Raw genomic sequence first — 27,068 nt, 5'->3', positions numbered from 1 at the left:
TTTCCTTAGGAAGCCCTTCCTTCTTGGTGACCGCTTTACTCGCCAGGCCTGGCACTTGGTCGGGGTCCCTTAAGTTTTCGTAAAATGACAGGAGAAACTAGGCTTGAGTCCTAGCGAAAAGTGCCGGGGGCTGGGCAGATCCCTCAGTGCGGGCGGAGGCTGGACGTCGGGCGAATTCTGGGCGGAGCACGTGGGTCTTGGGCCGGAGCCTCGGGGGCGGGATCGGGCGTCGGGGCGGGGCTTCAGGGCCGCCGCGGAGTCAGCCTGAAGGAGCCGCCCAGGCTACGCGGGGTTTGAGTTTCTCCGGCCGCTCGGCCCTTCGGTCACTAGCCCGCGCCGCCGTCAGGGGGCGCCCGCGCCCGTGGCGCCGCGTCTCCGCTGGAAAGGCGCCGCCCGCGCCGGGCGGCAGGAGCCGCAACTCCGGGCGCGGGCTCAGTCGTCCCTTCTGCCGCCGCCACCGCCGCCGCCGGGCGCGGGCTCGCTCGTCCTCGCGCTCGCGCTCTCCGGCCGCCGGCGTCTCCCGGCCCGGCAGCCACCGCCGCCGCAGCGCAGTGAGTAGGGGCGGGCCCACGGCGCGGAGGCCCGGGGCTCGGGAGGGCCGGGCTCTAGCAGAAGACCGCGCGGAGCGGCCCGGCAGCGGGGTTGAGGGGAGCCCGGGCGGTGGCGGGGCCGCGCTCAGGGGACCTCGGGGAGTCCAGGCGGCGCGCTCCGGGGCTGGCACGAGCGCGCCGCGGGCTGCCCGCGACCGGAGGCCGGCCTGGGCGGAGGATCCGGGGCCCGCCCCGCTGGGACGTGCGGGTTCGGCGGACCGGGGTTCAGGGCTCGGGTGCGCGTCCCATGCCCGGGCCCCGAGTGTCTCCCGTCCCACGCCCGGGGCCCGGGTCGGGGTGGGGGACTCGGCCCGTGGGCAGCAGTGAAGCCGGGACGGGAGCACCTCGAGGTTTGCTGGAAAATGATTGATTGTGGGTGGTGCTTATTGGCTACAGTTTACCTTATTTTAAAGCCTCCGGCAGGACTTCTGAACCCTGCCTTAGGGGATTTTTCTGCCCCAAAGAGACTGACCGCAGCTGAGTTTTTAATGCCCAGATTTGTGTGTGCCAGGGCGTTTTTAATGCTGGACGTCAGAGGTGATAAATGGCCATGGTGATGAGCAGCCCCTGAAGCACCTGCCGGGCTGTCAGTGGTGGAGGCTGTGTCTGAGGGGTGGGACTTGAGAGATGAAGCAGGGATCCTTTTTGGATATTGTGCTGAAGTTATCATGTTTCTGCAACTATACCAGTTCTAGAACAAGTTGGATACTTCCAATTTTAGGGCTTTGTGACAGAAGAGGTTTGAGTGCCAAGAGACCCGAGGTAACTTGGTTTGGCTGAGAGCGTTTGGGGTAGCCTGAGCGTGTGTTACCGTTTCCCCTTGGCATGTTCATTTTCTTTGCTGTCACAAACGCCCGAGCATATGAACGATTCCAAGATAGGAAAGAAGCGATTCCAAGATAACACAGGACTGAGCCCAGGGCTGAGATGTTTTCGAATAAACAGATGTGTAGCTAGGAAGAGGAAAATCTTTTTTTTTTTTACCTGCATGGTTGGTAGGTTGAGACAACTTGCTTTTTGGTCAGACCATACTAGTACTTCATTTTGCATAACATCATAAATATTAAGAATTGAGTGGTGAGGACCACCGTAGATGCTGTTTCTAAGGTTCATGTCATTTAAATTTTAATTTGTCATAGTTTAAAGCATTACTACATAAAGAAATGCTAGGGTGAATCTCTGAATCACTGAACGTGTCTTGGATTGTGGTATTTGGAGTTTATTTAAAATGCAATACAGATATTTAGTTGGATTTGGCTTTAACTTGGATATAATCCTGAGTCATGCTTCAGAGGAGTGCCTTCTGTGATGAAGAGTTCCGATGTCTGGTGGTCTCTCGTGAAAGCCAGATGCTCCCTGTGATCCTCCCTTGTGGCGCTCCAGGAAAAGGAGGACGGGATGAGGGAGACTGGAAGCAAATTAAGTGACCTCCTATTCCATCTTGCCCTGTCTCCATGCCCGTGCTCTGAATTACTTGTGTCCACACTCTCAAGTTTCTCAACCACGGAAGTTATATGTATGCTACTGCCACTAGTATTTTCACACTTGCCAGGTTACACATAAATTTTCGATTCATGATCTCACTTATTTTTTCTCCAAGAAGCAGCTGGGCAACACAGAGTGATTTACTCTGGGTCTTATAATTAGTAATGAAGCCAAGTTGGCTTAAGGATCCTCCCCTGTGACCATTTCTCTCTCTCCTGCTCTGGCCTGCCTGTGGCCTCAGACCCCAAGCCCCCATCTGTCACCCTGTAGGCCAGTTGTTGCCCTTGTGTTGTGCTTAAGTGGTACTATTACTTTTGGGAATGTGGTATTACTCTGTTTTATCTTACAGAAATTTAGGTAAGAGGAATAGTATGGTTTTGTGACTATTTGTGGTAGCTCTTCAGTATGAAAAATCACTTTTCAAACCTAGAGCACCTTTTTTGTAGACCACATGGAAAGAGCAGAGAGAAAAAAGGATTAGTTTTTGGATGAAACGATCTTTCTTTGTGTAGTGGTTATGGTCAGGCATAACCTAACACCATCATCACATTCTCCTTCTGTGCCTGGCTACTTAAACTAGCCTGTATGTGAGCATTAACCCAAAAGACTCCTTTAGATGTTGCTGAACTAGTTACTATAAAAAGTATTTCACTTTCAAAAACTCCCACATTTCAAGAACAGAGAAATTCAGCACAAAGGTAATTTCGAAGGTATGTATAGATGGAATTTGTTGAGTTGTCTGTTCTGAATGCCAGCCACAAAGATTTCAGTAGAAAGTAGAAAGGCATTTTAAAAGGGCTACCTGGAAACTTAGGGAAGGAAATAGTGATGTTTTTATTATTTATTCAAGTTTGGAGGTGTGTATTGCAGTGTATAAGTTATTTTGTAGGATGGGAGCAGGAGTTTTATTCCAGAGAGTTCTTAGTCTGTAGCAGAAATGATAAGCCCTGAAAGTGTGTGTTAAATTAGTTCATCATAACCATGAAGCCTGTAATTGAGTCCTGCTGTGGGGAGGAAAATGAGTTTCAGGGGTCCTTATGTTATTCTTTAAGTTATTCACTTGTTGAATTGTGTGTTTTTCACATTTGCTAATGTGGAAAATTGTTGACAGTTTTTTTCAAGGCTTTCATAAATTCTTGAGTTTGTGTTTTCCGTAACATATTATCTGCTAACATTATATTGTCAGAACTTATATATTAGTCATAATTAACGTTTGAAGCTGCATCTGGGTGAATTTTCAGAACTACTTTACTTTGGGAACAGTCTGTTGGTTGTTACCACATGTATTTTATTTGAGCCAAAGGTCAGATCTTTTCAGGTGAACTTGATTTTACAGGGTCAGAAGTCTTTGTTTGAATTTTTGTTTGGTTGTATTCATTGTTGTTTAAAGCAGTTTTTAGTAAGGCAAGTCACTATAAAGGAAAGATGTTTTTCATTGGTACCTTCATGATCTCCATTCTTGGCCATTTTTCTGAAATATTAGGTCTGTGTTCCTCTAATAAGACAGGCACATTTGATGCCCATTTCAAGAGCTTCCTTCTGCTGTCTGTCTTATGGTCCTTCAATCTCTCATTAAGTCCTCCGCTGCTGAGTGCCAGAAGGGAGAGAAGATGAAAAGCAAATGAATCATTTCTAATTGTTAGCAGCTCTGGAAAATGACTTAGTAGAAGAGATTGAAGCTATTCTGGAATTCTTTTGCACTGTGGTTTATTTCATTCATCTGCATTGTCTCTGAGATGGTCCTAACAGTCATCAGTTTAGAGGTTGAATACCAGCTATTGGTTGACCAGGAATGTCTTTGCTTCTTTTGTTTGTTTGTTTTCTTTGTGCTGTATCTGAGCATCTCTACAGAGGATGTTTAGAAGTAAGGCATAGAGATAAAATGTAAATTAATCATTACTCTTTTTCCTGCTCTAGAACTCTTAAGTGAACATTTTCATTTTGAGGGTACAGTTTAGTAGTTGTTATTGAAAGTGACTGCTAGTAACTTCATCTTATTTTGATGTATCCTATACAGAAATGAAGGGAGGCTTTTGGGTACTTTTTAAAGAAACATGGACTTATAAGATTTCCATAATTGCTTTCCTGAATTATTAAGCTTTGAGGTTTTATTACATCTTTGTACAGGAATAGAACCTTGCCTTTTGCTGTAGAACAGATTCAGGATCATCATCGAACTGTGTGTGTGTGTGATTGCCCAAAAAGCTATCTTGTTTTGATTTAGCAGTAAAAAAAAGAAAGGATTAATAGTGGACAGTCCTTGCATAACAGCCGTGACTTTGATGATACCTGTTTCTTCGTTTTTTAGTTGTCTTTGGTCTCCTTTTTTCCTTTTTTTTGCATCTCCTGTGTCTTATTTAACTATTTGGATATTCGCAAAGTGGAGTTGTTTAAGATTGAAGATAGCAGTCTTGAATCACACTGGACAGTAGGTCCTTGCTATTTTGCTTCAAGGGAATTTTACAAAGCCATGAGAACTGCTCACTTTGACTGAGTTACTGTTATATTTGTAAATAAATCCTCACTAGGTGGATAGGGTTAATAGATGGCTGTTAGGAGTTTTTAAGTTAATCCTTTGGATTTCTTGTTTCTTGGATATTATTCTTTCAGTTTCTGTCGGAGGAGTTGGTTTATGGAAAGATTTGGACTAGAAGTCAGAAAACCCAAGCTCCTGTTGAGTTACTTTCTAGGTATGGGCCCTTGAGCAAGTCTCTTAATGTGCCTTTTCTCTGTTACGTCTCTGAAAGTGAAAAGTGAAATTCGCTTAGTTGTGTCCAACTCTTTATGACCCCATGGGCTATAAGGTCCATGGAGTTCTCCGACCAGAACCCTGGACTGGGTAGCCTTTCCCTTCTCCAGGGGATCTTCCCAACCCAAGGATTGAACCCAGGTCTCCCGCATTGCAGGTGGATTCTTTACCAGCTGAGCCACAAGGGAACCCCAAGAATACTGAAGAGGGTAGCCTATCCCTTATCCAGGGGATCTTCCCAGCCCAGGAATCGAGCCGGGGTCCCTTGCGTTGCAGGCAGATTCTTTACCAGCTGAACCAACCACCAGGGAAGCATCTCCAAACGGAGCATAATTATGCACATTCTGCTTACTGTATCAGGGATGTTGTGGGGGAGCCCTCAGCCCTTTACTTAATTGTTTCTTTATTCTAGAGTCCCTCTTCAGGTTGTCCACACATTCCTGCTGCGTCCCATGGAGAGGAGCCCTTCCCCAAAGTCCTCCGTTTTCACGTTTGGTGGTGGTCTCGCTCTTTCTCCCCCAGCTCTCTGCCAGCCCATCTTTTATATGGGACCTTTGAATCCTGTACTTTAGCTGTTGCATGTGGCCCTTCCTCAGAGATTGAACGCCTCACCAGGGCAAGGGCCGGACTTTGCTGTTTCTGTGTATCTGGCTGGCACATAGGCCCCCGCCCCTGTACCTCCAGTGAATGCTGGGTGATGGGAGAAGGCCAGAGGTGGGCATCTTAGCAGAACTTTCGGGTGCCTGGCCTTTTAAATCGCTCAGTTGTTCCATCTGCTGGTCGGTCTGTCGCGTCAGTAACTGGATCAGGTGCAGGTAATAGAAGTTGGTCAAAACCTCTTTCTTGGTTCTGTTACTTAAAATTCTGTTGTTGAAGTCAGTCAGGGGAATGAAAGGTGGTGGTAACAGCCCTGAATTTGACATGTGTTCCAGTTCTCACCCTGTAGCATGTGGAGCCCTACCTATACCCAGCCGCTGAATGTGGAGAATAAAAACTGACCCCACAGTTGTCTGGTTTACATTTTAGCTTGTTTGCTTTGAAGAATTTGCAAGGTAGAGAAATGGATGCTTGAGGCTCTGATTTCAGCCCCTGCTGTGCTATGCAAATGTTCTCTACATGCCTGGGTGACCTTTTGAGAAAGAGCCTTTGTGATCTTCTGTAGCCAGGGCCTGTTCTGGGAATGAGTGTGCCAGATTCCTCTAAAAGTGGGGAAAATGAATCCGTTAAAAAAAACAGGACCAAACAAACAAACAAACAGTGCTTTTCCTGGTTAAATACCCTTAAGTCCATGTTTCTTACTGTCTCTTGCCAAAGCTTTTGAAATTTGCCTTGGAGTTTGCATTGCCGGGTGGTTTGGGGATTGATGTGTGTGAGGAACTGACTGAAGCAGTTCAGTAGCTGGGAAACTGTTTAAGTGCTTTTGAATTGTAGATAAAATAAAAATGGCATCATGAATATCTGGGTGTTTGTCAATGTCTTCAGGCATCCCGTCCTAAGCACCAGCCTAGTGACTCCCATGATAGATTGGTAAGGTTCTTTTCTGCCCCAAATTGTGCTCCTATGGTTTGGCATTTAACTTGTTTTGTATTTGTTTTGATTATTGTAGCAAGTGAAATGTATCATTATTAAAAGTGTAATTAGGTTTTCTGTGTTACAGCAGAGCTACGTTTCTGGTGTATTTCTCTTGGAAAGAGATGCCAGTGTCTTGGAGGTTTATGGCTTTTAATGCTTTTACTAAGATGTTTAGTTTATGTAGCTGAAATGCTTATGAAAAAGAGTTCACTGTTTCCCTCTGTTAACCTTTTTGATAAGGATCGTCATAGTTTTGTACCAGATAAGGTTGTAGCGTTAATCATAATGTTCTTCTGCAGGAATTCTAAAAATTGAATTTTCAGAGAAGATAGGTAGAATTTGAATAACTGGTTTACTCCCTAGACTCTTTACCTTCCTCTCAAAGTTTAGGATAACTCTTTGCTGTGTAAACATTTGCCAGTCTCTTAGGTACCCATTGTGGTAAGGATGTCGGGGGACCCCTAGAAGACCTTTGGAAAATCGTTTCTGCCCTAGATCTTTGCCTTAGAGCAAAGATGAGGATTTCTCTGGTGTTTGGCCTGCTGTTGGGTGAGAAAACCTTTCTTCTGTTTTCGTGGTGATACGCACTGTCACATGTCTTTTTCTCTTCCCCAAGTTTCCCTGGAACCTGGGCTCCCCGAGACCAGCACTGGAGCAGATGGATAATGGAGACTGGGGCTATATGGTGAGAGGCTTCTGAGGATGCTTTTTGAAGTCTGGCAAATTATTTCTGTGTGTCTTTTCTCGCTTCATATGTATTCTTAGATATAATGCATCTCAATAAGAATGGAACTTACGAACGGTACAACCCTTCCCTCCCCCCCAATTAGTTTTTGTGTATTTTGGGGTGTTTTAACTTTGATGTTTTTAAGTAAGCGAGCTCAGTGTGGACTCTCCATGTAACTTTTAATAATCACTGTTTTTTGGTCTTAAAGTATATTTCTCTTAAGACGCTTCCTTCATAGAGTAATGACTGTTAAATGAATATGTAGTAGGTGACAGTAGACAGGACATTTTCTTGTGGTTGGGGAGGTTAATGGTTGAGAAGATGCCACTTCGCCCACTAGTACTTTTTTTGTGTGTTTTTTTTTTTGCATGTGCATGTGTCTTCCTATATTTTTTTTTCCTTTGGTAAGAAATATTTTATTTGCATTATTACCTGTCTTTACCTGTCTTGCTTTATTTCTTAAGTATGATTTTAAAAGCCGAAGGTATGTATTATTTAGAGAAGCTTGCTTTTCTTTTTTTTTTTTGAGAAGCTTGCTTTTCGAAATTAAAGGTCAGATTGTGACATTAATGTTACAAAAGTGATTATACTATCAGATTATGAAATTTGAAAGCTGATATTAGCCTTTGGGTATGTGAGAACCCACTTCAGTATTCTTACCTTGAAAATCCAGTGGACAGGAGCCTGGCAGGCTGTAGTCAGTGGAGTTGCAAGGAGTTGGACATGACTTAGAGACAGAACAACAACAAAAAATGTGAGATTGTTTTGACCAAACTGTATATTTTAACTTGGTGTTTGGCACTATTTCTTCCATGAAAAGTTGAGATTAAATGCACACAAATTTCTATTTTTAAAATTTCATCATTTCCCTCCTTATGTTGAGGGGGAAAAGACAGAAATACTGAAAGTAGGTATCTTTATGTTTTTCAGTCATTTGTATTCTATTTTATGTTAAATTGAGTTAAGAAACATAGTCTTTTTTTTTTTTTTAATTGGGAAAAAAAATGAGTATATCTTAAGTTTCTCTTCCTCTTCCCATAATGTACTTTAATCTGAAAACCTCTAGACCTTGGGCCTGAAATTAAATGGCTTCGAAAGTCATGCCCTCCTTTCTCAGGGGCAGGCTCTGAAGCAGTGGACATCTCTCTTTTTTTCTGTTGAAAGCGAATGTTAGATTCGTTCATCTGGGTGGGTTTCTCACTGAAACTAAAGCTGTTTTGCATCAGTGGCTTGCTGGATGTGCTGTAGCCTGAATCTTTCGCTTTGCTTGTTGCCACTAATTTTCTTAATTTGTCAAAGTTAGGATTTAAGAAAAAAAAATTTTTTTCCACTGACTGATCATGTTTTAAACAATTTCAGATGACTGACCCGGTCACGTTAAATGTAGGTGGACACTTGTACACGACGTCTCTCACCACATTGACGCGTTACCCGGATTCCATGCTTGGGGCCATGTTTGGGGGGGACTTCCCCACAGCTCGAGACCCTCAAGGCAATTACTTCATTGATCGAGATGGACCTCTTTTCCGATATGTCCTCAACTTCTTAAGAACTTCAGAGCTGACCTTACCCCTGGATTTTAAGGAATTTGATCTGCTTCGGAAAGAAGCAGACTTCTATCAGATTGAGCCCTTGATCCAGTGTCTCAATGACCCCAAGCCTTTGTATCCCGTGGATACTTTTGAAGAAGTCGTGGAGTTATCTAGTACCCGGAAGCTTTCGAAGTACTCCAACCCGGTAGCTGTCATCATAACCCAGTTAACCATCACCACCAAGGTCCATTCCTTACTAGAAGGCATATCAAACTATTTTACCAAGTGGAATAAGCACATGATGGACACCAGAGATTGCCAGGTGTCCTTTACATTTGGACCCTGTGATTATCACCAGGAAGTCTCTCTCCGAGTCCACCTGATGGAGTACATTACAAAACAGGGTTTCACGATCCGCAACACACGAGTGCATCACATGAGCGAGCGGGCCAACGAGAACACGGTGGAACACAACTGGACTTTCTGCAGGCTGGCCCGGAAGACGGATGACTGACCTCCAGCCCCGGGAGGGGCCTGGGAGTGCACTTGCCGGGAGATCCAGGAGGCTGACCTTTTTTTTTTTTTAAATCACAGTGTGAGATTTTTTTTTAAAAATATTTGTATTTATTTGAAGGCATTGGGGACCAGAAGGAAGTTTTGTGCTTTAGCAGACTCCTCTATGTTTTGTTCCCTTCACCCCAAGTGTGCATGTGCCTGTTCCGAGCCTCCAGATACCTTTTTTTTTTTTTTTTTAAATACAAAGAAGTCTGAAAATCATTATGGTCTATAATGTACCCTTAACAAAGCTTTCTTTTTTTTTTTTTGCAGTGCTAAAATGATTTCTGATTAAATAGTCCCTAAATCAACTAGAAGGCTAAAAATGCAGGAGTGAAAGAATAAACAGTACTCATGATGCCTTGGGGAAAAATCAGAACATCATGTAGGGTGACCTAGTTTTCAGACCAATAAGCAGTATTGTAATATTAAAGGAAAACTATTCCAATCATGTAAAAGTACTTGTTAAGTACTGCTTTTTACAGTTATGACAACTGTTTCTTTCTATGCATATAAATCAAGCAACCAAATATCTGTAGCCATGGAGATGTCTGACTAGAAATATTTATATTGAATTCTGAATACAAAACGTCCCTGTGGTAGAAATCTTAACTTCTTATGCCTGGTGCAGTATAATTGTCAAGTGGTACTGTCTACCAGAAAAAAAAAACCACAATAAAAATTGAAATATGAAAATTAGGTGTGTATTGGTTGATTATTGTTAAGGGGGGAAATCTTATTCCTTGTCTAAAATATGTATTGTTTTCTGTCCTAATAAATATTGCCTATAGCACGTTTGTATTTGATTCAGAAGGACCCAGTGGGAACTTCAGGGTGCAGTTTATGGAATTCTACTGTGCTGTTGAGTCAGGAACTTGGTGAAATTACTAGTTTTGTCTAAAACAGTGCATAGCTGGACAGCGAACGTGCAGCTTGACAATATTTTTTCCAATAGGACTCATTTTGAAGATTATAGATTTTCCTCCAGTTGTCACTGCTGCATGACCCTTCTTCTAGCTTTGTATTGAGCACAGGGACCAATGGACTCAGACTGTTTTATTCTTATGTATTAATGCTGATCCATGAATGCAATTTATTACTAAGATTAAATTTCTGAGGAGAAGGAAACTGGAGTGAATGAAGGATCTAGAACAGTTGGAGATATGGTGTACTTTTATTTATTTCACTGTAGTCTTATTTTGCATAGTTTATTTGATTCTGTATCTTGAAAGTTGCTCACAGGAAGGATTATGTTAACTATAGAAAACTTCCTAGTTTACTAGAACACCTTTTAAAAGAAAATTCAGAAATTTCCCTGTTGTCTAAGGGAGGAGTACGGTTCTGAGGCTGTGCACCCCAGACTCTTTTCTTCTCTGAGTAGATTGTGAAATTCTCTTCTTTCAAAGGAGGATGAGAACACTGTCTTACCATCCATTTTAGCCCATGTCACTCTGAAAATTTAAGGTTTGACAAATGACCAATATCTAAAAACCTGGTTTCACCGTTTTCAAACCAAAATCCCTTAACGTTAGCTATTGGTAGGTGGCTGTGGTTTCAGTAAATGTACTAAGTATGAGATTATCATTTTAGAAAATTGTCTCCTACTTCAAATTGATTAGTGGTTACCTAAAAAAGAAACAAGAAAAGGAACAGCCTAGCCAGTCAACGCATTGTTGAGTTAACAGAGGTGAATGAAAGATAAAATTAATTTGGACTGAAAACTGGTATGGAAGTGTGACTATTAGTTGTTCCAAGGTTTTAAGAGTTAAATGTTTATGAGGCCTCGTCCTTGTCCAGATTACTGGAGATAAGTTTGCTTCTGGTAAATTTTCTAAGATTTATGTTATTAACGATTAAATGATTCTTTATATGAGTATATTAGGAAAAGTAGCCTGCTGAGGTTTTTCACAATTTGTTTGATAATATTTAATTTTGAGTGTGTTTTTATTTTAACTTGGGCAGTTGAAAATGATGTGGAAAATGTAGCATGGTTATATTTGGATAATTTGAGACAGTTATGTCTTTTATGAAATTTTAAATGATTTTTACTGTAGAAGAGTTGATTTTTAAACATTTATGTTGTATTCCTGGAGCTTTTTTTTTTTCTTTTCAGTTTTTAAATTGAAGTATAGTTGACATGCAATATTGTGTTGATTTCAGGTGTACAACATAGTGATTGGACATTTATATTCATTATGAATCGATCACCATGATAAAGCTGGTGACCATGTTCACCATAGAGTTTTCAGTGTTACTGACTATACTCCCTATGGTATACATGACATCCTGTGACTTATTTTATAACTTAAGGTTTGTACCTTTTCATCTTTCACCTATTTCCTATCTCCCCAACAACCACTGCTATATCTATGTCTGTTTCTGTTTTGTTTGCTCATTTGTCTTTTTTTTTTTTTTTTAGATTCTGCATAGAATTGAAATCATACGGCCTTTGTCTTTCTTTGTCTGATTTATTTTACTTGGCCTAGTACTGTCTAGGTCCATTCATGCTCTTGTAGACGGCACAGTCATTCTTTTTTATGGCTGCGTAATAGCCCTGTTTATATACACCACAGTTTCTTTATCCGTTCATGTGTTGTTGGACACTTAGATTGTTTCCATATCTTTGTTGTCGTAAATAATGCTTCAGTGAATGTAGGGGTGCACGTGTTTCTGTTCAAGTTTGTGTTTTTGTTTTCTTTGACACATACTCAGAAGTGGCATTGCTGGATTGCATCAGAGCTCTATTTTTAACTTTTTGAGCAACCTCCATGCTGTTTTCCATAGTGGTTGCACCAACTTACACTCCCCTCCAGTGGTGCACAGGTGTTTTCCTTTCTCCATATCCTTGCCAGTATTTATTATTTATTACCTTAAAAATTTTTTTTTAATTTATTTTTAAAGTATTTATTTATTTGGCTGTGCTGGGTCTTACTTGTGGCTTGTGGGATCTAGTTCCCTGACCAGGGATTGAACCCTTGCCCCCTTGCACTGGAAGCAGAGTCTTAGCCACTGGACCATGAGGGAAGTCCCTATTTCTTATCTTTTCAGTGACAACCATTCTGATTGGTGTGAAGTGATTGACATTTTATTTAGACTGTACCAAGTCTATACACTTTTAGAAGAGGATTGTCTATGTGCATGTGTGTGTGTATGTGTTTTCTTTTAAGCCCTGGGAGGAATAAATGTGTGCGGTAACAACACAGGTGATAACTAATGGATCGGTTGGCTTTTGCTAGATCTAAAGCAAAACCCTGGGATTTCCCCAAAAAAATGCTACAAATGGATAGTCCTTTTTTTTTTTTTTTAAATTGTGGGAAGTTTTAAACATTCAGAAGTAGAGAGAATAGTGTAAACACCCACGTACCCATTGAACAGCTTCAACAATGATTCACTCCCCCTTTTCCTTCTCCTGGATTATTTTGTGATAAATCAGATATTGCGTGTGCTTCAGACTGTCTCTCTGAAGGATAGTGATTCTTTGAAGCAGTACATACATGTGTAGTTGTAGATTTTAATGACACCTGTACCGTAGGATGACCAGCATATGGTGGTGCCTCTCCAGTGCTGCAGCTCGTCTCAGAGCCTGGCTCTCTGGCCTTGTAATAGTGGTCTTATGTATTTCTCATAGGCAGGGTTCCCCTGTGAGTAGAAAGAAGTGCATTATTAAGACAGACTCTTTCTGCCAGGATTAATGACTTTCACTTTCAGATTAAGTTTATAGTTTCAAAACAGGAACGTTACATAAGATTCTTAATTTTTAAATTTATTTTTAAAATCCATTTTGTGGTGAACATATGGGGAAACATTTTTTTCCAAAGGGCATCCTTCCTTTTCTCACGCAGATTTCAAATTGTGGATGCAGGTGGCCAATTAAAAAAACACAACTCATCATTTTGCTTTGGGGATTTAATACAAATAAAAGGTTTGACTCTTTGAAATTGAGGACATTAACCACAAAGCAAGAAACCAGAAGGTGGAATGAAATAAGCAGTGTTCTGTGTCAGAATTGGGTGTTCTTAATACACCTTATTCTCTCTTTTTGAAAATGTTTATTTTTTATTATTATTTTTTGGCCACATCACACAGTACGTGGGATCCTAGTTCCCCGACCAGGGATCGAACCTGTGCTCCCTGCATTGGGAATGTGGAGTAGTCTTAACCACTGGACCCCAGGGAAGTCCCTGCCTTATTCTCTAATGTGATGTCTTGATTTCACTGCTCTGCTCTCATCTTTCGTAATATTGTTTCATTTGCCTGTCTGAGCTGAAACTGTAAGCTCCCCAATGACAGGGGTTCTCCACACTGTCCCCAGTACCTAGCACAGTTTCTGGTGTACATCATGTGCTCAGTAACTGTTTGTTAAATGATTGAATGAGTGAATGAATGGTAGGTGTGTTGAACATATGGCAACCATTTTAACAAATTTCTACAGTAGACTGATTGGGGGGAGATAGGATTCTTGTTTAGAAATTATCCCCAGTGGTGCCTCTACTGCTTGTATCTATAGGGAATCACTTAGAGGATTTCTAGTGGGGAAGGGGAACAGCCTTTTGCAGTTCGTTACAAAGAAACCGGCTTGCAGTAGCGTCCAGATCAGGGGGAGACGCAGAAAGGAGACCCTGTGGGGAGAGTAAACCACGGGAACGCATCCTGCCTTCTGAGTTCCAGCTCAACACTTAACCTCCCCCGGACAGAAGAGATGCTTACAGTTCTAAGACATTTAACTCAGCATAGCATTTTGCTTTTGGTAGAAATGTCAGTGAAATAAATTCCCGTTTGTACTTTTGGGTCTCCTGAGGCATATTTCAGAGTAGCTTTCATTTTAATTGATTTGAAATACCTGTAGTGTTCCTTTTTCTGCTGCGCAAATGAGGGGGAAAAATGTCTCTTTCTGCAGTTTCAAAATTACAGCAGATTAGAAAACAACTCTTTAAAAGTGCTATTTTGGCAGTCCGTAGAGGAGCCGGGAATGTAAGATGAGTGTCATTTCAACTAGCTGGAAACAGTTCTTCAAGGTCAGGTGTGAACTCACATTCCTAAAATCAGCGTGCGTGCAAGAGCCACGTTGCTCTGCCTTTCACCTTTTTAGCAAGGTGCAGTACGCTAGGATGGTGAGAGTTGGCATTGTTGTGTGTGCAGCAGGGTCCTCGTCCCACTGTGTAGGTTACAGAACCATGTTCATTTACTCCATAAATGCAGAGTATCTCCTCTGTGGTAGACCCTGGAGTTAGGACGATGAAGATTCCATCCTTGTTCACAGTCAAGTGGCAGGAGATAGGGGAGGGTGCCTGGGATGTCGAGCATCCACGTGTTACCTCCCCAGTGTGCTGATGCCCTGGGTCAGTGACGCCTCGCATTTAGACAAGCCTGCCCTCATACAGTGTCCAGATTAAATTCAAGAAGAGCAGAAACAAGTAAAAGATGAGAGAGCCCCCTCTGTTCTTTGGTGAAGATGAGGAACAGGAGAACTGGCATGCTTCCTTGCATTGCTGCTAAAGCAGGTTTGAGCTGGATATGGCAGTGTTCCCTGACAGGTGTTAAGGCAGGGGAGGTTTTTCTCTTGAGCATCAAAGGGCGTGTGTGTCTCTTTAGACCACAGGGGCTAATCTAGAGGGATGGGATCGCTGTAGCTCTTTGCCAGGGTTTAAACTTTAGAAAGTAGAGATCTAATCATTAGAGAAAGTAACATAATGTAAGTAGCTTCGCTGTGCTAACCAATAAATGTACAGTCTTTAGGTAAGTTGTTGATATTTCCTTGCTGAGTTAGAAGGTTGCCTTCCTGGAAACAGGGGAGATCCGAAACAGATTGGCCTTCTATCTGATAAGCGTCTTGGGGGTAACTGATTGTGGTGCAACTTAAGATAACCATGTTAAATTAAGCTGTGAGGTATGACAGGATGCAGAATGTTAAGAGCAAGTCTAACACCACGCTAAGTGTGAATGGAACCCTGAGAGGTGCCAATTTGATGAAGTGTTAAGACACTTTTTCTGAAATCTGACAGAAGAAGTAAAAAAGTAAGCTTCATCATCTGAATAACACATTTGCAGTATAGAATTCAAAATAACCTGTTGTGTAGCTATAGAGAGCCTTTGTTTTGATCATCTGTATCAAGTTAGCTATTAAATGTTGGTTTCCCAAATTCTAAATGCAGGATCCATTTCTCTCCTCCAGTTAATGTACCCATTGATACTCGTAATGTTTCCCTCGAGGCTCACAGCAGAGAGTCTGGGACCCTGGCCCTAGGCTGTTAGAATTTTATGAGTCCTCCCCCTTCTTCTGTTAATGAGTTCTGGTGGTCTCACCCAGGACAGCTGGGGATGTTTTCGCAGTCACCCTTGTAATTGTCATTCACTTGGTTTCCCTGGGATACTGATGCAGTGCGGCAGCCCCCTCTGTCCCTGGGATGCTGTTCCTTAAAGAGGAAGGCGGCATCTCTCGCAGGCGGTGAGGTCTGAGAGAGACCCCCCCCCCCCAAGCTTCCTGTCCCTCTCAACACCTGCTGTATCAACACTAAACTGAGGGTTAAAAGGCTGAAAATAAGGTGGTTAAATCAGTGCAGTCGTTTGTCTTCTTATTTCTGTTACTTAAATGCCAGCCTGCTTCTCTCTGTGTATGCCCTTGGGTATGTCAAGTGGTGATTTAGAGCTTGGTCCTTCCTCCTAATTCCCTTCACCAAATTCTGAGCAGTGCATTTTGCTGATTACAGTTCAGACTCAGAGACCTGCCAGGCCACATCCCTGCTCCTGGGTGGTTTTTTTTTCTTTTTTTTTTTTGGTATTCTTAAAATATTGTAAATAGACACACTATGCCAAGCAATTTCTAACCTAATGGACATCGATTGACATGGGAAAGCATGAAGATATAGTCACTGCTTGTTCCCCGCTCTCTTAGGTAATTTATGAAGTGTTCTAGTCAGCTACCTGAGTATTGGTGGGTGACCTCTGAGCCCACTGGAACAGGCGTTCATAGGCGTGTCCATCATAACAGCCAAGCGCTGAATTTAAGCACTGATCCGTGAAGTCAAAAGCATCAGTTAACAAGATAGCATCCTTCCTGAGAGGGAAAAAGAGTTTGTGAGTATATCAGATTGCTCGATTCATCTGGAATGGTGAATAACAACGTCTAATTAGAAGTTGCATCATTATCCACTTTTTGAACACCTCAGTTTTAATTTTTTTTGGAAGTTTTAATTTTTGATCAGTTATGCAGGCACAGTAGAAACAGTCAAATAGTTTTTCAAGGCTTGTTACTTAAAATCAGCATATCCCTGCCTCTCACCTCCGTTTCTTCCCCCCAACCCCTAAAGGCAGTCGGCTTTACTCTCTTAGCTGCTGTTTGGGGAACTGACCTGAATGCCTCTCCGTGTCGTTTGTATTACTGCCGCTGATTCAGTGTTGCTAGATAGCATCTGTTGACTGTTAGAGCAGATGCGGATTTACTTAAGCACCCCTCTCCTCGCCTGCACCACCACGCCCTCCCCATCCCCAACCTCTGCCTCCTCTCCTTGGTCTTCTGTCTCCTAGTATGACTAGTTTTGGCCAGACGAAGATTCAGTGCTTACCTGGTTATGGCTGTGTATTCTGTGTATCATCATGACTTCAGATGTGCTCTGTTCACAGCTCGGCCGTGTTCCCACCCTCTCTCCTGACACAGTGATCTCTCTTCTGGCGCTTCCGTCATAATTCTTAGTGATTTCCCTGTCTGCGTGGAAGTTCCTCTAGAACCTGATGTCTCAGTCCCTTGACTCTCCTCCACTGATCTTCTGCAGCCTCCCTCTGTCTGCCAGGGTCACACACTGGGACTTGTCCTCCATGTCTGCATTTCACCCTAAGCCTAGCCGTTTTCTTTTTCACCATTTCTTATCTTTCTAGCTTACTCCTTATACCACTCCAACTTCTATAATTCTCATTTTACCTTTCAGGCAGCAAAATCATTTTCTTTTAACTTATGGAATGAAGTATTTAAAAGCTTGTTTACATGCTTCTCTTCTTTTTTTAGCAGAGGATATGAAATAAAATGCATGACTGTTTACACTCTTCCCTATCCCTAATTTCACACGACATTTGAGGTGCATGGGATACTGTACTTACATTAATCCTGGATGGCCTTTGCTCATTATTATGACATGTTTTTCCTACAGGGCTGTTCATAGTTCTTGGACTCTACTGGCACCTGCTGCCTCAAGTCCTTTATCTGTGTGGTCCCATTTTCTTTTTTTTTTTTTTTTGGAATTACTAATTTTATTTTTCCCTAGGGCTCTTAAAACTCAGCTCCACCAAAGAACATGTCAGACTTCTGGAATAACAACTTTCCTGAGCTGTCACTCTTTTCAGGAGACAGAATTTATCAAATATCATAGTTCCAGGATGTTCCCACCCCATAACTCTAAACCATTTTCTTCATCCATTGGGAATTCCATCGTCTATTATATTCACTCGCTCCAAGATACATTCAGCAGGTTTTCTTGCTTGTCATACTTGTTCAGCAAAACCCCATCCCTTGTTATAGCTCGTTTTCCACCAACTTTGTTGTGTACCTTTGTAACAATATATGCCTGAAAAAACCAATACTGACTATACTGACGACCTGAATGGGCCCTAATTGCTACTTGGCAATCAGTCTTGGTGGTTCTAATTCATTTACTTGTTCATTCTCTCAGGTGATTCTCTCCCACCTTCTCTTTGATGCTCAGATCTGTTACTCACTTCCCCATCTCTCTTAACCCAGGTGACTTTGAGTCCCGTTTCACTGATGTGAAAATAGAAGTGGTAAGAGGAGTCCACAAGTCCCAAGCGTGCATTTAAACATGTGGGGTTTTCTCTCTCTGAACAGGTACACTGTCCTAGTTCCCAGCTCAGGCCAGCCCCTCCTTGTCCACTGGATGCCTTCCCCGCTTGCCCAGTAGAGAGCCGTGTTCCAGAAGTCCTCCTGTATTTCCCCCGCAACGTCAGAATTCCCCTCTGTGCTGGATCGTTTCCATCAGTCACACATAGGCTGCCGTCTCTCCCATCTGCATAAAAACACCCATTTGACTGTTTCCCTCCCCATCACCTCACCTATACCTTGCCTCCCCTCTGTGACAAAACTCGTTGAAAGTGTCAAACTTCTTTATGCTTGCTCTTTCCAGTTCTCGTTCTTCTTGTCTGGCTGTTCTCCTCAGCTAGATTCCGGTTTTCATTCCCTCCACTCCACTTTGGTCGAGGCCGTCTCCTCCTCGTCTTTGAAGGGTCCTGAGACTCTGCCTGGGTCCCTCCTCTTCATACGCTCACCCCTCGTGATACTGTCCTTCTCGTGGCTTTAAATGCCAACCGCATGCCAGTGGCTTCCGAATTTCTCTCTCCAGCCTCACCTGCTTACTAGCGGTTTACATGATTTCTACCAGGCTCTTCAAACTTGATGTATTCAAAAGCAGACTCCTGATCTTGGAGACATTCTGTCCACCCTGCCCAAACCTGACTTTCCTGTAGCCTTCCCCATTTACCGTAAATGGCGATTCGGTCCTGGCCCCAAACCTGAACTCGTCTCCGTCTCTTACTTCCCATGTCGAATCTGTTAGCAAATCTTGTTCTGTCTCCAGAATAAACCCTAACTTGGACCGCTTCCCACCACTTCCAGCGCTGTCACCCTGGGCCAGTCCGCTAGCATCTCTCACCGGGCGTATTGCGGCGGCCTGCTAACTGGTGTGTCTGCTTCTCACTCGTCCCCCTCCCCAGTGGGCTCTTAATGTGGCAACTGGAGTGACCCTTTAAAAGCACGCCTCAGATTCCCTCAGATGGTGCGTTAGGCTCTCCCTCACGGCGAAGGGCAGGCTGTCAGTCTTTGCCGTGCCCTCCGGCCCTTGTGGCGCGCCCCCAGCTCGCTGACCTCCGCCCTCATGCTCCACCCCCGTCACGCGGCTCCAGCTGCCGCGGCCTTTTCCCTCTCTGGGTGGACGTGCGGGCCTGATCTGGTGTCGGCATTCGTGCTTCTCCCTTGCCTGGAGTGCACTTCTCCCAGCCAGCCACATGGCTGCTCTTACCTCCCCACCTTCAGATCTTTCTTCAGATCATCCGTCCCTGGGAGGCCTCTCTGACGTTGTAAAACTCCGGTCCTCCCTCCCCACCTGCAGCGTTCCTGGGCCCCCGCCCTGCCGTCCCGTCTTCTGGTGTTTGTGACCACTGCGTAAATGTCTGACCTAGTTCATGCGCGTCTGTCTGTGTCCTCTCCTCTGAGAGGTCTGCGGCCTTTTCAGCCTGAAACTCGTATGCTTCATTTGAGGAATGTTTTCTTGCATTATTTCATTAATGATTTGCCCCCTTCAGTATTTTCTGTCTTCTCTTTCTAGTCCCGTTCTTCAGATGGACAGTTAGGATCAGTCCTCTTACTATTTTTATATCTTCTCTCCTTTTTGTGTCGTCTTGCTTACTTGCTTGCTTTCTACGAGATTTCTGCAGCTTGCCCTCCAGTCCTTCAGCTGAGCCTTTCATTTTCACTGTCATTAATTTCACAGAGTTCTTTTTGTTGTTGTTCTCTGGATATTACTTCTTAAAAAATGGCCTGCTTTTGTGCTTGCCATATGTCCCCTGAACTCTTTGAGGATGTTATTGATCTTTCAAAAAAGTTTTCACCATGAAGATTCTCTCGTGTCTTTGGAGTTGCCTTGTTCTTGCTTGGTCTCTGTCTTTTATGATGGGTTTTCCTCGAGTGCTGGCAATCCCCGAGTGTCTGGTCATAGCTAAGCGTGGGTGTACTTCTCATCCTAGCTGGTGAGAAGTCTGGGTGTACTTGTTGGTGTGGAATTCCCTGTGGGCTGAACTGGGTGGACCCCTGGGGGCCCCCGGTGTCAGTACCTTCACTTCTCTCTCCTTTGGACTGGTCAGATTCGCCAGAGAAGGACCATGATGTGGTTTTCCTACAGGACACTGACCTGGCCGCCAGTTTGCTGGGAACTCGTGGGAAAGGTCCCACCACCACTTGCCAGGTGGTGCTGGAGGTAAAGAACTGCCTGCCAATGCAGGAGACATGAGAGAGGCGGGTTTGATCCGTGGATCGGGAGGATCCCCTGGAGGCGGGCATGGCAACCCACTCCAGTATTCTTGCCTGGAGAATCCCATAGACAGAGGAGCCTGGTGGGCCACAGTCCACAGGGTCATAGAGAGTCGGACATGACTGAAGCGACTTAGCACATGTGGGAAAAGAGGGCTGGGGGAGAGGGCTGTCAGCACTAGCCTGTAAACATGTATTCAGGCCCCTGGTTTCTGTAGGGTAGCCCAGTGGCCCTCACCCTCAACTAAGCCTGGGGTCTTCTAGTCTGCACACCCTCTGTTTAGCCTTCTGCCAAGGTTCTGTCAGGGAAAGTCTTATACCTGCTCAGAGAGGAGGAGGGGATCGGCGGATCCAGCCCACCCTGTTGGTCCCCCCTCACCCCCCTTGCCAGAGGGACCTGGTACTACAGTTGCTGCGGTTCTGTGGTGGCCCTGATGGCCTCTCGGCTTTTCCTGCTTTTTGTTTGTGATTCAGTGTGATCAGGTCTGCCAAGTCACTGTCTGTCCATCTCCTCTCCCGATTTCATGCTTCCCTCTCCTGCTCGCTCTCTCTGTGGGTTTACACCTTTTAACATTTTTAAGTTAATTTACTGATGGTTTTAGTAGGGTTTCAGGAGGGAACAAAAGTAAATGCATATGTTCAGTCTGCCATCTTTGCCTAAAAGTGTCACCCCTGGGATTTTATGACTTTAAACCTCTGAAAACTGTTTTAGTCACTAATTACCATGACGCAGAGAGCTGGTTCTTAGTGTCACTTAGAATAGTGTGCCATCCTTCATTTGTCGTCTCAGAAATCTGAGGGTGATACTGAATAATCAAGGCATGCAGTTGTGACATAGAAATGTTAAAAGCCTGGAGTCTCTTAGGTCCCTAACTCCCCTGCTGCAGTAGGAAGGTTACTTTAGAAACCATAATGGGAGTAAATCAACTTATGGGTTTGATGCACGTGTACGCTGTCTATTTGTGTCAGTGCTGTCTTTCTCGTCTTGAATTGTAAGTCTCTGGGGCCAAGGGAAGCACTCAGCGTGCTGTTGGAAATTTAAGGAAAAAACCATGCTTATCGGTGATCTTGTGTGTTTCATTATCACCAGCAGTCAGGGCTAGAACTTTATCATCTTCATGTGCGTTAAATGCCAAGCGTTTCAGAAAGTTAGATACACTTGGGCTTGAAGTGTGCAGTACTCAATTACTCTATTAATGGTTTTAACCACTGGGTTCTCTCTATTAGGGAAAGTTTAATACCTGGGACATAATTTTACATCTGATGTAGTTTTGATAATTTCTGAGTTTTAATTCACTGAGCACCAACTTGGAGTCACATGTAACATGTTGGATATCGTTTGAAGTGAAAAGAAGTTGGTCTAGTTTTTGTTTTTTTTAAATCTCCTTCATGAATATCTTTGTTTTTTTTTTAAGTTCAAATCTTTTTTGGTTGTGCCTTGCGAATTCGGGATCTCATTTCCCTGACCAGGAGGGACTGGACCTGTGGCTGCTTTCCGCAGTGGAAGCGTGGAGTCCTCTAACTGCAGGACCATCGGGGAAGTCCCCTTTTCTTTTGTTCTCTTATTCTTGATGATGATCTGAACTATTGGAGGTTTTAGGGGAAGAGTCGTACACGGATGTGTCATGCCCTGCTTGGCTCCCAACAAACACAGCAGGCATCGTATTTCTCAGAAAAGCTTATGTTCTCAGGTTGTCTCCTTTTCCATCTTATGGACAATGGTTACTAATTAGTAATATTTTCTATTTCTTCCAGTATCCTGGTCATGTTGGGGCTTTGGTTTTCTTAAAGTGGTCATTTTGATTATCTCTAAAGTGACAGGATGAATATATTGCATTAGTATGTCATGGTGGTAAACTGCACTGCTTTATGCTGTCTGCAAAAACTAAATTATTGAGCAAACTCCAGGAGATCGTGAAGAACTGCGAAGCCTAGCATGCTGCAGTCCATGCAGTCGCAGAGTCAGACACGACTGAGTGACTGGACAACAAATTGTTTCACAAGCCAGGAAGTGAATTACTGGGTTTTAGAAATGTCATCATGAAGCTCAGGGAGTATTAAAGTGAGCTTAGTCAACTAACCACATTCAGCAAAAGTAAGGATATATTTGAAATAAACAATAGCCCAGCCTTCATTTTAACATGCAGTTTAAGAGCACGTGCTCTGGAGACAGACATCTCCTAGACTGTACCCTGTCCCTCTTCTGGCTGATTGTGTGGCCTTTGACCCTAAGTCCCAGTTTTCTCCCCTTTATAAAGTAGGGAAATTAATAGTATCCACTTTGGAAGGCTATCAGGATTAAATGAGATGATGCATACAGAAGCTTTTGGCATACTGTCTGGCAAACAGAAGTGTTCCTTAAGTACTAGCTAAGACTAAGACTCATTAATACTATTCTTGATACACAGTATTAATATGTAGTATGCTTCATTTTATTCATATTATATAGATTCTATCGTCAGATAATGTTAAAGAGTTTGAGGTAGCTAGATAATTTATTCTGAAACGTTTTAGTTGTGATTTTTTTTTCCCTTCCTTAACCCATAGTGTGTCCAGGACTGTTGCTGCTTTTGCCAGACCCCCATTTAGCAAGAATTTTGGAGCTGAAGGTTTTGGTGTTTGAAATGAACAGAGGGTTGAGGGTGAAGGGCAGCCACTCACCGGATGAGGGGGAGCAGGTCCAGGTAGGCCTTTCTCGCCATGTCTATTTGGGCACCCGACAGGAAGCCGTCATGGAGGAAGTCGCCCGCGTTAGTCAGGATGCCATGTAGGGCATAGAGGTCACAGAGGCGTCTAAGCACCTGCTGAATCTCTGGCTGGCTTTCCAGTTTCTCCAGAGCTTCTGTGAAAATCTTCACAGTGACATAGTGGAGGTGCGCCTACAAAGACACAGAGATGCGTTAACCGCTGATTTCTGCTGCCACAAGTCATCCCGGAAGCTTGGCAAGACTGCTGGCAGAAGGCTGCTGTGGCCGCGTGTTTCCCGGCAGGGTGACAAGCGGCCGCCTCTCTCCTAGCCCACTGCGTCTGGCCAAGCCTTTTCGGTGGTGTGCGTGCTGGGGGCTGGTGGGCCCTGGAACTTGGCCCTTCGTTTCTCATTGTGCTTGGGGCAGTTCCAGGTTGGTTTGAAAGAAAGAATACAGGAGAGTTGGAGCTGACCTGGGCCAGTGGGGGACAGCACTGCTTTTCTCAAGAAAATAGCTATTTATTGTCTGCTGTGTTCACCGCTTTGCCACCTATACCTGGGCCGCTGACCCCGTGCCGGGTTTGCAGCATTTGGATGTGGTTAAGGAGCAGATGTGCTCCGCTGCCCTCCTGGGTCAGATGCCTTGGTGCTCAGGCTGCACCCGGCGTGACAAAGTTAGAGACCCTCACTTTTCCACTTACACCCTGTGTCCCTTTTCTCACCTGAAAGCCGCATCCTGAATTCTCAGGGCTCTGGGTTGAAGAGTGGAGTGATGAGCTGCCCAAGGGTGCCCGCCTCTGCCTTACGGAGCAGGAGGGGGATCAGAGAGGAGGGGCTCCTTGGGGAAAGGCTGAGCTGCGCCCCAGCACCGTGCTCTGAACAGTCAGCCTTAGTGTGTGCAGGTGTTGGTTTCAAGCTTCTCTCCTGTCCAGTTTGGGGTGGGAGTGGGATTTATACTCTGTAGCATTTATACTCTGTGATTAGTCATGTCTGACTCTGCCACCATGGACTGTAGCCCGCCAGGCTCCTCTGTCCATGGGATTTCCCAGGCAAGAAGACTGGAGTGGGTTGCCAGTTCCTTCTTCAGGGCATCTTCCCAACCCGGGGATCGAACCCGTGTCTCCTTTGTCTCCTGCTTTGTAGGTGGATGGATTCTTTACCCCTGAGCCACCTGGGGAGTCTTGTTTATATACTCTACGTGGCTCTTTAAGTTTTACATCTATTAACTCATATAACCTTCACAATAATCCTACAAGGTGGATCCTATTATTAGCTCCATTCTGTGGAGGAAGCGTGTGTGGCATCTAGAGAGTAAGTTCCTCGCCCAGGCACTGGCTAATGAGTGGTCGCAGTGAGTTCTGAACCAGGGCAGTCTGTCTCTCGATGAGGAATTGGTAGCATTACCTGCTACCCTGCGTCGCCAAAGCCACCGGAGACAGACTGGATTTTAATGGGCCAGGACCAGAGCTCAGGCTCCTGCGTGTCCACCCCTCTACCACTGTTCCCACCAGCCCCTTGTGTTGCTCAGCTGCACACGTCGGTTTCCAGATGAGACCCAGTTGGGTCCTCGAGCTTTCTGTAGAGGACAAAGCCTCCTAGAGCGCAGAGCCCAGGAAGTGCAGATTTCCCTGCCCATTATGACTTTAGAGGGTCAGCATCAGCACCGCCTTCCCAAGAAGCTGTTCATCCTTAAAACTGAGATTATGCTCATCTCCCTCTCAGGGTCATGGGTATTAAATGAGGTAACCCCAGCAGGTAGTGTCTGGTGCCTTTGAAGGCAGGGCATGGGTTTGGAAAGCAGTGGGCAGATGCAGTGCCTTTCTAGGTGTCTGGTGAGACTACAGCCTTTGCTGACAGTGCATTGAATACAGCAGGCAGCACCTCTGTGGTGGACAGAGTGGAATGCAGGGCGGCAGAATCACCCCCCGACACACACACCCCGCACCCGCTGATGCGATGGAGGTGGCAGGCCACCAGGTGGCGCTCCTGTCCGCCTGCCACTGGGAGCCGCTGCAGAACCCTGGTGGGCTCTCCTGTTCTAAGGCAGCTGTTTTCTGGGCCTGCTGCCTGAGGACTGAAGTGACCACCTTGGCTCTCCAGCTGTAGGTAGGGCCAGAGTCCCCGCTGCCTGAGCTGGAGCTCAGGAGCCAGTCTTCGCTCCATGCCCCTGCACTGCTGTCTGAAGCCTATCCCTTGCTTTCTTCCACACCCTGAGTATCTCTGCACCCACCCGCTTCTCTCCTTGTCCTCTTGGCAGGCTCATGGTCTGGGGCACCCTCAGCCCTTCCCAGACGGCTGCTGCCTGCTCTGTACTGGTGTCTAGTCTCCAGTCCTCTCTTCCCGCTGCAGTCTGTATGATCCTTCTAACATGAAACTCATCGCTTCACTCCTCTGATGGAGACCCTCAGAAAAGCAAAGGCTTTCCACTGCAGTGAACACAAAAGCCAGACTTCTCACAGCGCTGTTGGAGGGGCCAGGCCGTGCCTATCTTTCCTTCTCCCCTCTCCTCCTCCCTCTCCTTGTTCGTCGTCTTCCTTTAGGTTCTCCTTGGAAGGATGTGCATTTCCTCCCAAATACTGTGCCTTTCCTTGCCTCCACCTCTAGCATCTCCTGACCCCTTTGCTGGAAACCCTTCCTCTCCAAAGCCACAGCCTCCACCCACTGCCTGGCTGATTTCAGCTCGTCCTTGCAGTCTTGGCCTGTATGATTTTTCTGAGAAGGCTTTCTGACTCCTTGAGGTGGGTGGACTTGGACCTGCTCTGGGACCTTGGGGCAGCCTATATTTCCCTGTGACAGATCAGCTTTCCTGATCATAGCCATGCATGGCCTCTTTTGAGCCCCCCAGAACCCAGCCTGATGGCGGGTGTTGGAGTGCTCAAGTATTTGCTGGCAGACAGTGAATTATGCACAAACACAAAACACAGTGGAAACAGAATCAGACATCTGTGGATTGTCTGTGGGGCTAAGGAGAGACTTGACCTGCTTTTCTATCTGGGAGGAAATGTTTGAACAACCTGAAGCAAATCCAATAACACCGCCTCATTACGTTTCTTCTCTAAGAGCTGCCAGTCCAGCAAGACTGCTTTGGAGTTAAGTCCTTTAATTAAAATACCCGGGGCTAAAGCCTTGAAAGTGAAATGAGGGCAGCCACTGAGCAGGCTTGAGGCATAATGGCAGGTTTTCTCGGCCTGGCAGCTTGCTGGGGAAACAGAACGGGCCCTTTCAGCTCTGGCTGACTGGCAGCTCACCTTGGTGGCCTGGATGTGGATGACAGTGGTCTGGTTCCACGCATCGTGCTCGTCGGCCCCGGCTTGCCTCAGTGTCTGTAAGTGGTGCACCGAGTCCTTTATGAGCCTAAAGGCCAGAGGAAAAAAACGTTCTGTTTCTTGACTGAGTGGAGAAGGGATAGATGGCATTTGATCCCAGGATGCCTGGGTCCCACAGAAGTAGAACAGTTCCATTTATTTACTGTTTGTTGGTATTAAAAACCTAAACAGTGAGTTGCCAATGTATTTGTTATATATAATCTCCTTAACCCTTCTAAGGGTAAGGCATTCCCAGTTTGCAGTGGGAAACATGGAGTCCTCGAGAGGTTAATTAACTGGTGCAGGGTCACGCAGCTAGGAAGGAGCTCTTAACCTCCTAGCTGCACCAGGCGCCCTCCCCTCTTTCTGATGCAGTCTCCGCCCTGATCCCAGCATTCTCAGACCACTCAGTTGACTGACTTCCTGTGCCCGAGCCAGGAGAGTGATTTTCCTCTAAAGGCTAGTTGAAGCCTGTCAGTCACCCACTCTGCTCCAAGTTCCACCTAAGGGACTTTAGAAGAGGAGGAAAGAAAACCATCCCTTGTTCTCCAGACTACAGAATTGGTCGTTTGCCATTTAGTTAACCTTTACTCTCTTCTCTTCTGTTCCCTGCCCATCCGCTCCTGACCCTTGGATTTGTATGCAAATCAAGCTAGTTATTAAGCAATACTTACTTTGCTTTGTCATGGGATAGATAAGCACTTGTCACATTGAGTTCTGAGCAAAAAGCAATACACAGGCATCCCTTGCTATCTCTGGGGGTGGGTGGGGGGCAGGGAGAATGGTCCCAGGACCCCCACAGATACCAAAACAGAGATACTCAAGTCCCTGTTTGAAAGCG

The 27,068-nt window shown here is 44.9% G+C and overlaps 2 protein-coding genes across 12 annotated transcripts in view; one reads left to right on the top strand and one right to left on the bottom strand.

Moving 5' to 3' along the window:
• The first annotated feature begins 393 nt into the window (after window positions 1-393).
• KCTD6 (potassium channel tetramerization domain containing 6) lies at window positions 394-9,909 on the top strand. Of its 4 annotated transcripts, none has more exons than XM_065933394.1 (3): window positions 394-551; window positions 7,013-7,081; window positions 8,483-9,909. In XM_065933394.1, exons 2-3 carry the CDS (start codon window positions 7,055-7,057, stop codon window positions 9,167-9,169), a joined length of 714 nt encoding a protein of 237 aa, XP_065789466.1. In that variant the 5' UTR covers window positions 394-551; window positions 7,013-7,054; the 3' UTR covers window positions 9,170-9,909. The 4 variants fall into 4 exon arrangements, with proteins under 4 accessions (XP_065789466.1, XP_065789467.1, XP_065789469.1 ...); XM_065933395.1 differs by lacking the exon at window positions 394-551 and adding an exon at window positions 979-2,785; XM_065933397.1 differs by lacking the exon at window positions 394-551 and adding an exon at window positions 2,802-4,765.
• A 2,596-nt stretch (window positions 9,910-12,505) lies between these two features.
• ACOX2 (acyl-CoA oxidase 2) overlaps window positions 12,506-27,068 on the bottom strand; it is a 29,284-nt gene continuing 14,721 nt past the window's right edge. For all 8 annotated transcript variants that reach the window (XM_065933385.1, XM_065933383.1, XM_065933391.1 and 5 more), the window contains exons 12-15: window positions 26,171-26,276; window positions 22,898-23,115; window positions 16,132-16,264; window positions 12,506-12,849 (exon numbers count right to left, since the gene is read on the bottom strand). In XM_065933385.1, the coding sequence (XP_065789457.1) occupies window positions 12,787-12,849; window positions 16,132-16,264; window positions 22,898-23,115; window positions 26,171-26,276 (520 nt within the window). In that variant the 3' untranslated portion in view covers window positions 12,506-12,786. The remainder of the gene's footprint in view (window positions 12,850-16,131; window positions 16,265-22,897; window positions 23,116-26,170; window positions 26,277-27,068) is intronic.

This window comes from Muntiacus reevesi, chromosome 4 (assembly GCF_963930625.1).
Source record: "Muntiacus reevesi chromosome 4, mMunRee1.1, whole genome shotgun sequence".
Lineage (NCBI taxonomy): Eukaryota > Metazoa > Chordata > Mammalia > Artiodactyla > Cervidae > Muntiacus > Muntiacus reevesi.
Note: the sequence above shows the minus strand (reverse complement) of the source record. Positions and strands in the feature narration are given on the sequence as shown.

Coding starts and splice junctions, on each gene's coding strand:
- KCTD6 (XM_065933394.1), top strand. CDS start 7,055: ATGGATAATGGAGACTGGGGCTATATG. Junction 7,082..8,482: donor ATGGAGACTGGGGCTATATG/GTGAGAGGCTTC, acceptor AAACAATTTCAG/ATGACTGACCCGGTCACGTT.